The following is a 12,008-nucleotide window of genomic DNA, read 5'->3' as shown; positions in this document are numbered from 1 at the left end:
TCTGCTTAAAATTTCAAATATTATTTATAGCAATGCTTTCCCACTTTTTAAAATTAAAGGACAAGTGAACATAGCCCATCAGATCTATCTTTCCTTTGAGCCAACAACCACTTTTTGCCTCTCATTGTAAACTTCTATGGTTTGAGAATCATTAGGAATGCATTGAACTTTTAAGTTTCAAACTATTCCAATTAACACTTATATCCTGTCAGGCGTGGTGGCTCAAGTATGTAATCCTAGCACTTTGGGAGGCTGAGGAGGGCAGATCACTTAAGCTCAGGAGTTCAAGACCAATCTGGGCAACATGGTGAAACCCTGTCTCTCCAAAAAGTACAAAACATTAGCTGGGTGTGGTGGCACATGCCTATAGTCCCAGCTACTCAAGAGGCTGAAGTGGGAGGATCATTTGAGCAGAGGAGGTAAAGGCTGCAGTGAGCTGTGATTGCACCACTGTACTCCAGCTTGGGTGGCTAAGTGAGACACTGTCTCAAACAACAACAACAACAACAACAACAACAACAACAACAAACCCAATTATATTCATTTTCGCTATTTCGTTATTGCTCTATGATGCTCAAATTGTGCATCATTGGAATGCAAAGACTAGTTAGCTGAATGTAGATCAGAATTCTCTATACAAAGGAACCATACAAAGCACCATATAAAAAAGCAAAAGGGGGAAAAAAAGGAAAAAGAAAAGAAAATTTAAAAAGTCAAACACACTAAGTTGAATGCTTGAACTTTATTTTGGAGAGAAAATCTTAGAAAGATACAAGGTACACAGAGTGAAATGTTTTTCTTTTTTCAGGACCTTGGATTGAATCTTGCACTGTTTTGGTTTCTATCTAGGAAGCTCAGCGACAGCAGAGTTTGTAGGTGTGGCCCTTGAATAAGCACTTCCCAGAGTGGAACTCAGGGGTATAACAATGGCCGGTTCCGCAATAGCAGGTGTGTCTCGCCTGAGAACCTTCTGTGGAAAGAAGAGAGGGTCAGGCACAGGGAGGGAGGTGGGGAAAAGGATATGCAGAGCCAGACTAACTGAGATAGTCTAAACAAGAGACACTGTATGAGTCATGTTAGGATAGAGAAAATTCATGTCTTTGTCGTAAATGACAAGAAATCGTACTACCTATGTGTTAGTCATGCAAGATCATAGTTCTTTCCCCATCTGAGTCTATCCAGGACATGTTTATTACCTGCTCCCTGGTAAAACAATATACCTCTCAACCCCAGGGTTACCTACTCTTCATTCTGCTTAATCCATACCCCTAGTCTTGACTTCCATGTATGATCTGCATGTCCTAACAAGGCTCCCTAATGCACCTGGATCCGTTTCTGAGATGCTGCATTGAGCACGCTCATGTCATGGACTCAAATACTTTGGTGCTCAAGGAGCCTTTGAAGACCTTCCAAATTCAAATTCTTCATTCTCTCTCCCCTTTGTTTTTTGTTTTTTTTTTTTTTTTTAAGATTTTACTTATGTACTTATTTTAATTGACAAATAATAATTGTGTATATGTATGAGACACAATATGATGTTTGGTTCTAAGTATGTATTGTAGAAAGATTTAATCAAGCTCTTTAGCCTACATTGAAACACACCCATAGGTTCCTCTCTAGGTTCTAAAAGCTTTACCAATGGACAAAGTAAAATATTCTCTCTATAACTAAGTCTACCCATTCAGACTTACAAATACGTGGTCAATATAGCTCTTTCTATCTTAAAAGTAGCAAATTTCACAGAAATATCTTGAAACTAAAAGTCTTAGAAGAAAGAAAATCTTTTAGATGTCTTCTAGTCTCACTGATTAATTTAGAGATGAGAAAATCAAGGTACAGGAAGATTAAGTAAAGTCACTCAAGGGAGGTAGACTTTTCCACACTTGATACCAGAGCCTGTCTCCAATCCTTTTGTTCTAGATTTTGCAGATCTGCAAGATTGATGTCTCCTACCGGAGGCTCTAAGAGTAGAGAGTCCATTTTCTTCAAAAGAAACAGCGAGGTCCTGGTCATCTTCCCCAGGCTGCTACTGGGTTGCAACCTCATCAGCTCTTTCCTGGAGTGACTCAGCCTGGACCTGCAGGGCCACCAGGAGAATGGCAGCAAGGATGGTGAGGGTCCTCATGGCTGGGGTCACCTGGAGGAGGGAGAGCAGGTGTGGATGTGTGGAGAGTGAGGAGTGAGCCTGGATTTATAGCTCTGCTGGGAGAAGGCCTGAGACAGAAGCTGCAGTGAGAGGAGGTGGGCATGTGATTGGGAGGGGAAGGGGCTGTATTTGCCCTCAAGATCCCTTTGATGCTCCTCTTTCTCCCGGCTTTCATCACAGAGTGAGTCTGTGTGCTTAGTGCCTCTTCTTGATCCAAACTGTTAATGATGATAAGGGCATTACTATCCTGTCCTGTTTCCCATCTGCTTGAGTATTTACTTTTATATATTCAGACAAGAAAAGCAACAGTGCTTTCATTCAATAAATGTGGGGATCAAATGCCTCTTGTTTTCTGAAGATGGTCCCTGGTACTCTCTGGATGACTCTCTGGGGTCAGATCTGGGTCCCAGTGGAGTCGAGAGTTAATCCATTGCAGGATTCAGGGATATTGTTAGCCTCATGTAGGAGGCTTTTGAGATCTTGAGGTGAGTAGTCTCCTGCTGGGGCCAGTGTGGACAGGACAATGACCTTATCAGCTATGGGGGAAATGAGTTCAGTAGACTAGTAGGCCAAGTTTATCAGATTAAAATCAAAATTCAGATTTAGTTCAAGAAGTTGGTGTGATCTGAATGCATCATATACAATGTGTAGCAGGTACTTCTCTCCACTTTGAGGAATATCAAAGTAATTTAGGTGCCTACAACCCCTTACTGAGGTCTTTTATTTTATTTTTATTTTTTAGTTTTAGAAAATTTTAAATCATACACAAGGAACATCATTCAAATGGTAGAAGAAGTAACAAGTTCTCATTTCTATCCCCAGGCCTTCAATTCTGACCCAGGAATCCATCACTTTTAACAGTTATTCATAGTATTCTGTACTTTGCTTTTATCACCTGTATCATGGGCACTTTGTATATCTAAACACATGGAATGCTGTTATAATTTTTAAGAGCCTTATACTATCCCAGGGTTCGTATATGCCATCACTTATTTTTCCTATTGATAAAATATGATAAAATTATTACAATTTGGTTATTCTTCTTTTTTTTTTTTTTTTTTTGAGACGGAGTCTCGCTCTGTCGCCCAGTCTGGAGTGCAGTGGCCAGATCTCAGCTCATTGCAAGCTCCGCCGCCCGGATTCATGCCATTCTCCTGTCTCAGCCTCCCAAGTAGCTGGAACTACAGGCGCCCGCCACCTCCCCCGGCTAGTTTTTTGTATATTTTAGTAGAGATGGGGTTTCACCGTGTTAGCCAGGATGGTCTCGATCTCCTCACCTCGTGATCCGCCCGTCTCGGCCTCCCAAAGTGCTGGGATTTTAGGCTTGAGCCACCGCGCCCGGCCCAATTTGGTTATTTTTAAACTTTTGCAGTAATAAGTAAAGTTACAGTGATTATCTTGTATATATGTCCTCTTACCCATATGGATAATCTTACAGAAATAGAATTGCTGTGTCAAAGAATGCATCTTAAGCCAGTATGGTGGCACTTGCCTGTAGTTCTAGCTATTTGAGAGGCTGAGGTGGGAGGATCATCGGAGACCAGGAGTTCAATACCAGCCTCACAACATGAGATCTTTTTCTCTTAAAAACAGAAAAAAAGACTGTATCTTACCCATTTTAAAGATATTATTGTGTGTTTCTATAATATTACCACATTTGATACACATCCTTTGGTGCTCAGTAGGCCCTTGGAGAACCTCTACATTTGAATTCCTCATTTAATTTTTTTTCAAATTTGTTTATTTTTAATTGAAAAATGATTTTTGTGTATATTTGTAGGGTGTGATGTGATGTTTGGATTGATAATCACATGGCAGAAATACTTCAGCTAATTAAGATAGCCAACACCTCACCAACTTAATTTTTTAAGGAGAATTACAAATCGAGTCCTTTAGCAGTTTGAAAGATACAATACATTACTATTAACTGTAGTCGCCTTGCAGTGCCATAGATCACTAAGACTCTCCAGCATAACTGAAACTTTGTACTCTTGGCTCAACATCTTCTCTTTTCCTATCCCTCCCTCTCACCCACCTCCAGCTTCTGATAACCACCTTTGTACTCTAGTTCCATAACATCGACATTTTAACATTCCATATACAAGTGATATCATATAGTATTTGTCTTTCTGTGCCTAGATTATTTCATTTAGCACATTGTCCTCTGGTTCCAACCATGTTGTCATGAATGAAGAATTTCCTTCTTTGAGACAGAGTCTCGCTCTGTCACCCAGGCTGGAGTGCAGTGGCAGGATCCCGGCTCATTGCAACCTCTGCCTCCCGGGTTCATGCCATTCTCCTGCTTCAACCTCCTGAGTAGCTGGGACTACAGGCACCCGCCACCACGCCCGGCTAATATTTTGTATCTTTAGTAGAGATGAGGTTTCACCATGTTAGCCAGGATGGTCTTGATCTCCTGACCTTATGATCCGCCTGCCTTGGCCTCCCAAAGTGCTGGGATTACAGGCGTGAGCCACCACATGCGGCCAATTTCCTTCTTTTTCTAAGTCTGTATAGTATACTATCTTGCATATACACCATATTTTCTTTATTCATTCATCCATTGATGAACATTAGGCTGATTCCATATGTTACTTATTTTGAATAATGCTGAAATGGACATGGGAGTGTAGATTCTTCTTGATATGGTGATTTCTTTCTTTCTTTTTTTTTTTTTTTTTCCTTTTTTTTGAGACAGAGTCTTGCTCTGTCCCCCAGGCTGGAGTGCGGTGGTACAAGCTGGCTCACTACAAGCTCCGCCTCCCGAGTTCACCCATTCTCCTGTCTCAGCCTCCTGAGTAACTGGGACTACAGGTCTGCGCCACCACGCCTGGCTAATTTGTTTGTATTTTTAGTAGAGATGAGGTTTCACCATGTTAGCCAGGATGATCGCGATCTCCTGAACTTGTGATCCACCTGCCTCAGCCTCCCAAAGTGCTGGGATTATAGGTGTGCGCCACCGCACCCGGCCAGTATAGTGATTTCAATTTCTTTGGAGAAATACCCAGAAGCGGGATTGCTGGGTCATATGGTAATTCTATGTTTAGTGCTTTGAGGAACCCCCATACTCTTCTCCAAAATGGCTATACTAGTTTACATTTCCACTAATGGCACTCAAGGGTCCCCTTTTTTTTATATCCTCACCAACACATATTATTTGTCTATTTGTTAAAAGCCATTCTAACAGATGATTACCTCTTTGTGATTTTAATTTGCATTTTCCTGATAATTAGTGATTTTGAGTATGTTTTCCATATATCTGCGGGCCAGGTTTATTGCCCATGTTTAAATTGAGATGTTTGTCTTCTTATTATTGAGTAGTTTGAATTCCTTATATATTTGGGATATTAGCCCCTCATCAGATGTATGGTTTACAGATACTTTCTCCTAGTCCATGGGTCATCTCTTCACTTTTTTTCCTTTCTGTGCAGAAGTTTTTTAGTTGATGTGACCTCCTTTGTCTATTTTTGCTTTTGTTGTCTTTGCTTTTGGAGTCCTGTTGTAGAAATAATTGCCCAGAGAAATGTCATAAGATTTCCCCCATGTTTTCTTCTAGTAGATTTACAATTTCGGGTCTTTTATGCAAGTCTTTGATCCATTTTGAGGTGATTTTTGGGTATAGTGGGGGATAAATGTCCAATTTCATTCTTCTGCTTGTGGATATCTAGTTTTCCTTACACCTTCTATTGAAGAGACTGTCCTTTCCCCATTGTGTGTTCTTGCCATCTTTGTTGAAGATCAAATAATCATAAATACTTGGGTTTAGTTTTGGGCTTTCTCCTCCTTTCCTTTGGTTATTGTGTCTTTTATGCCAGACCATGCTGTTTTGCTTACAATAACTTTATGATACATTTTAAAATCAGAGAGCAAGATAACTCTATCTTTATTATTTTTGCTCAAGATTGCTTTGGCTATTCGGTGTCATTTCTGATTTCATACCAATTTTAGTGTTTTTTTAATTTCTGTGAAAAATTGCATTGGAATTTTGATGAGGATCTACAGATCACTTTGGGTAGTACAGACATTTTAATAATATTAATTCTTCCAATCCATGAACTCAAGATATCTTTCCATTTATTTGTGTCTTCTTCAGTTTTATTCATCAATATTTATAGTTTTTGCTGTACAGATCTTTCACTTTTTTTGGTTAAATTTACTTCTAATAATTTTATTTTTGAGTGTTATTACAAGTGAGATTGTGTGGGCTTCTAAACCTTTGTGCCAGTCCAAACTCCTGTCTTTATTCTTAGTGACTCCTACAAAATTAGAGAGTGTCAAGTCATGCTATTGCCTTGAGAGAGTGAGAGAGAAGCCAGACCCTTAGAGTACAGTGGAGAGGTTGGGGTGTTTGACATGTGTTTCCGTTTTTTCTTTCTTTGCAGAGAAACTAACAGAGTGTATCTCGCACTTATTCTGCCTTATGAAAATGAGAGGATCTGAATCAGATCTGTAATATCTATAATATTTATTTGAATTCATGAATTAACAGGGAGACTGGGAGGGACTAATTTCCTGCTCACCCAATTAATTTTGGGGTAAGAGAAGGATGAAGAGAGACTGAAGATACCAATTTCCCCAATTAACAAGGACTCTGGGTGATCAAACACATGACAGAATTCATGGAGAAAGCTTAGAACCGGAATAAAAATGTTCCAAATTGTTTCTTTAGTCATTTCTAGAGATTCAGAGAGACAATGCCAGAGAGATGTAGGCTAGGAAGCAATCATGGAATGCTATCTGCAAACTCAGCAATGTCCAGTGAGAAACAGAGCAGCAGTACAAATACAGATGGTTTAAAACCTGGTGCTAAATGGCCACCAGGGTAAAACAAGGGCCATGAAAGCTGGAATCACCGATACAGAAAATTATTCCCTCCCAGTCTCCCTGTTAATTCACGAATTCAAATAATTAGTATAGATATTACAGATCTGATTCAGATCCTCTCATTTTCATAAGGTAGAATAAGTGGGAGATACACTCTATTAGTTTCTCTGCAAAGAAAGAAAAAACGGAAACACAGGAGGGCAGATCACGAGGTCAGGAGGTCGAGACCATCCTGGCTAACACGGTGAAACCCCGTCTCTACTAAATATACAAAAAATTAGCCGGGCGTGGTGGCGGGTGCCTGTAGTCCCAGCTACTCGGGAGGTTGAGGCAGGAGAATGGCGTGAACCCGGGAGGCAGAGGTTACAATGAGCCGGGATCCTGCCACTGCACTCCAGCCTGGGTGACAGAGCGAGACTCTGTCTCAAAGAAGGAAATTCTTCATTCATGACAACATGGTTGGAACCAGAGGACAATGTGCTAAATGAAATAAGCTAGGCACAGAAAGACAAATACTATATGATATCACTTGTATATGGAATGTTAAAATGTCGATGTTATGGAACTGGAGTACCAAGGTGGTTATCAGAAGCTGGAGGTGGGTGAGAGGGAGGGATAGGAAAAGAGAAGATGTTGAGCCAAGAGCACAAAGTTTCAGTTATGCTGGAGAGTCTTAGTGATCTATGGCACTGCAAGGCGACTACAGTTAATAGTAATGTATTGTATCTTCCAAACTGCTAAAGGACTCGATTTGTAATTCTCCTTAAAAAATTAAGTTGGTGAGGTGATGGCTATCTTAATTAGCTGAAGTGTTTCTGCCATTTGATTATCAATCCAAACATCACATCATACCCTACAAATATACACAAAAATCATTTTTCAATTAAAAATAAACAAATTTGAAAAAAAATTAAATGAGGAATTCAAATGTGGAGGTTCTCCAAAGGCCTACTGAGCACCAAAGGATGTGTATCAAATATGGTAATATTATAGAAATACATAATAATATCTTAAAAATGGGTAAGATACAGTCTCTTTTTGTTTTTAAGAGAAAGGGGTCTCACTATGTTGTCAGGCTGGTATTGAACTCCTGGTCTCCGATGATCCTCCCACCTCGGCCTCTCAAATAGCTAGAACTACAGGCAAGTGCCACCATACTGGCTTAAGATGCATTCTTTGACACAGCAATTCTATTTCTGTAAGATTATCCATATGGGTAAGAGGACATATATACAAGATAATCACTGTAACTTTACTTATTAATGCAAAAGTTTAAGAATAACCAAATTGTAATAATTTTATCATATTTTATCAATAGAAAAAAATAAGTGATGGCATATACAAACCCTGGGATAGTTTAAGGCTCTTAAAAATTATAACAGCATTCCATGTGTTTAGATATACAAAGTGCCCATGATACAGGTGATAAAAGCAAAGTGCAGAATACTATGAATAACTGTTAATAGTGATGGATTCCTGGGTCAGAATTGAAGGCCTGGGGGTAGAAATAAGAACTCGTTACTTCTTCTACCTTTTGAATGTTGTTCCTTGTGTATGATTTAAAATTTGCTAAAACTAAAAAATAAAAATAAAATAAAAGACCTCAGTAAGGGGTTGTAGGCACCTAAATTACTTTGATATTCCTCAAAGTGGAGAGAAGTACCTGCTACACATTGTATATGATGCATTCAGATCACACCAACTTCTTGAACTAAATCTGAATTTTGATTTTAATCTGATAAACTTGGCCTACTAGTCTACTGAACTCATTTCCCCCATAGCTGATAAGGTCATTGTCCTGTCCACACTGGCCCCAGCAGGAGACTACTCACCTCAAGATCTCAAAAGCCTCCTACATGAGGCTAATAATATCCCTGAATCCTGCAATGGATTAACTCTCTACTCCACTGGGACCCAGGTCTGACCCCAGAGAGTCATCCAGAGAGTACCAGGGACCGTCTTCAGAAAACAAGAGGCATTTGATCCCCACATTTATTGAATGAAAGCACTGTTGCTTTTCTTGTCTGAATATATAAAAGTAAATACTCAAGCAGATGGGAAACAGGACAGGATAGTAGTGTCCTTATCATCATTAACAGTTTGGATCAAGAAGAGGCATTAAGCACACAGACTCACTCTGTGATGAAAGCCGGGAGAAAGAGGAGCATCAAAGGGATCTTGAGGGTGAAGGCAGCCCCTTCCCCTCCCAATCACATGCCCACCTCCTCTCACTGCAGCTTCTGTCTCAGGCCTTCTCCCAGCAGAGCTATAAATCCAGGCTCACTCCTCACTCTCCACACATCCACACCTGCTCTCCCTCCTCCAGGTGACCCCAGCCATGAGGACCCTCGCCATCCTTGCTGCCATTCTCCTGGTGGCCCTGCAGGCCCAGGCTGAGTCACTCCAGGAAAGAGCTGATGAGGTTGCAACCCAGGAGCAGCCTGGGGAAGACGACCAGGACTTTGCTGTCTCCTTTGAAGAAAATGGACTCTCTACTCCTAGAGCCTCAGGTAGGAGACATCAATCTTGCAGATCTGCAAAATCTAGAACAAAAGGATTGGAGACAGGCTCTGGCATCAAGTGTGGAAAAGTCTACCTCACTTGAGTGACTTTACTTAATCTTCCTGTACCTTGATTTTCTCATCTCTAAATGAATCAGTGAGAACTGAACACATCTAAAGATTTTCTTTCTTCTAAGACTTTTAGTTTCAAGATATTTCTGTGAAAAATGCTACTTTTAAGGTAGAAAGAGCTATACTGACCAGGTATTTGTAGGTCTGAATGGGTAAACTTAGTTATAGAGGGAATATTTTACTTTGTCCATTGGTAAAGCTTTTAGAACCTAGAGAGGAACCTATGGGTGTGTTTCTAATTTCATTTGTTTCAAGCTATCTTTAAATTTCCTTCCTATCTTTTATTGACCCATTGGTCATTCAGGAACATGTTGTTTAATTCCATGTCTCTGTCTCCTGTGTCTGTCTGTCTCCCTCTATTTTTATCTCTCCTGACCCTTGCTCTCTCCCTCTCTCACTCCTGTCCCCTCTCTCTCTATCGCACTCTCCTGCCGCTCTCTCTCTCCCCACTCCTTCCTGCCTCTTTCTCTGTTTCCCTCTCTCTCTCTATTTTCCTTATCTCTCTCTCTCCCTCTGTCCCCCAGAGCTGGTCTTTCTCTTTCTTCTACGCACACTTTTAGACGGAGTAGACTGTATGCGTTACATAATTGAACCAAGCATTGGTTCAATATAGAAGTTTGACAACTCGATGGACACCTCACTCTCTCTTCTGAGCCAAAATAAAGGAGCCCAGTAGCTTGTAAATCTCATCTCCTCACTGCTTTCCATGCTACAACTGCTAAGACTGTGGTTGAAACCTGTTAGGTGACTTTTTAAATAAAAGTCAGAAATTTTGATTTTATCTAAAGAAAGTAGTACAGAATGTCATTTTCTAAATTTTTATATTGAAAGGGTAGATACTGCAACCTAGAAAATTCCAGATAACCTTAAGGCCCAGCCTACACTGTAGGAGCTACTGCTGCAGACACTCTGCCCCAGGACTTTTCCGAGCGGAGGCCCTGAGAACAGTCCTTGCCATGAGGCCACCGCAGGTTCACAGTCCAGAGACGGCCCATGGAAAGCAACTTTTAACCGGGACATCTAACCTTCATTTTCTCCTTGATATTATGGAAATAAAATAAAAACCATGAAAGGATAAAAGAGGGAGAGTGGAAGGGAAGGATAGAGAGAAGGAAAAAGAAAATTTGAGACTAAAACTTAAACAATTAATCACATAGATATTATATTGTGAAAGTATCATTTACCAATTTTATTTATGAGTCCTGGGTGTTTCGAGAAGAACGGGGCTCTGTGTGGCACCAGAGACCTCAAATTTTCCAACACCTAGAACAGTATCATGAAGGAAGGCAGGGAAGTAGGGAGGCAGGGAGGGAGGCAGGGAGGCAGGGAGGCAGGTAGGGATGGAGGGAGGGAGGCAGGAAAGGAGGGAGGCAGGGAGGGACTGAGGCAGGAAGGGAGAAAGGCAGGGAGGCAGGCAGGGAGGGAAGAAGGGAGGGAGGCAGGGAGGGAGGGAGAGAGGCAGGGAGGCAGGGAGAGAGGGACAGAGACAGGGAGAGATAAAAAAAGAAGAATGAGATTGAAACCAGGACTTAGATATTAGAAACAACCCATTACAAAAGTTTATTTCTGTGGTTAATTGTGGTTTTCAACTGTAAGTTACATGGTGTTAATTTCACATTGAACAATTTCTGTGAGTTGTATCTTTTTATCCCTTCTCAGATCAAATACTTAACAGACTAAATGATTTGAAAAGCAAAAAGTTACTGGCTTGTGTGTTAAAACGGAGGTAGGGTGGCTTTGATCTTATCTACTTGTGGTGGAGCTGAAGTCACAAGAGAACATTACCAAGCTCCTACCAGACCCCACCGGGAGACCCTGGTCACTCAGGAGAGATCAGGGTCTTTCACAATCAGATTCGACCAAAACAAACATCCCCCAAACCACAGCAGTGCCAGTTTCCATGTCAGAAACTTCGATCCAAATGATTGACTCGCGTCTCATGGAAAAGCCCTGGCTTCAGAAAGAAGTCCACTGCAGATCTATTCAAGGCAATACAGACACAGCGTTTGTGTTTTTGCAACATGAGTTTTGAGTTCTAACACGATGTTTGCTCTTTGTGTGTTTTTTTCCTGTTAGGTGTTTTTGGTGATATAAGGAATCCTGTTACCTGCGTTAGGAGTGGTGCCATATGTCTTCCAGGCTTTTGCCCTGGAAGGTATAAACATATTGGCGTCTGTGGTGTCTCTGTAATAAAATGCTGCAAAAAGCCATGAGGAGGCCAAGAAGTTGCTGTAACTGATGTGGATTCAGAAAGGGCTCCCTCATCAGAGATGTGTGACATGTAAACAAAATTAAACTGTGGTGTTCAGATTTACGGAATCTTGATCCTACTCATTGTGGTCATTGTGTGGTGCTGGTTTGGGCAGGCCAATCTCTAACATCCTTGGAACACCCTTTTCTGCTCT

At 40.9% G+C, this 12,008-nt stretch overlaps 1 protein-coding gene and 1 pseudogene across 2 annotated transcripts in view; one reads left to right on the top strand and one right to left on the bottom strand.

The window, feature by feature from the left end:
• Positions 1-723: 723 nt before the first annotated feature.
• LOC144330595 (defensin alpha 5-like) lies at positions 724-2,255 on the bottom strand (annotated as a pseudogene). The gene is made up of 2 exons (XR_013396870.1): positions 1,954-2,255; positions 724-967 (listed from the first exon to the last, which is right to left on the bottom strand). The product of XR_013396870.1 is annotated as a defensin alpha 5-like (transcript).
• Positions 2,256-9,266: 7,011 nt separating this feature from the next.
• Positions 9,267-12,008, top strand: part of DEFA4 (defensin, alpha 4, corticostatin) — a gene marked incomplete in the record, with an annotated part of 92,895 nt that continues 90,153 nt past the window's right edge. The window contains 1 exon segment of the mRNA NM_001032923.4: positions 9,267-9,404. Within this exon segment, the coding sequence (NP_001028095.3) occupies positions 9,309-9,404 (96 nt within the window).

This window comes from Macaca mulatta, chromosome 8, assembly GCF_049350105.2.
Source record: "Macaca mulatta isolate MMU2019108-1 chromosome 8, T2T-MMU8v2.0, whole genome shotgun sequence".
In the NCBI taxonomy this organism is placed as follows: Eukaryota; Metazoa; Chordata; class Mammalia; order Primates; family Cercopithecidae; genus Macaca; species Macaca mulatta.
This window is presented reverse-complemented; position numbering and strand designations above follow the sequence as displayed.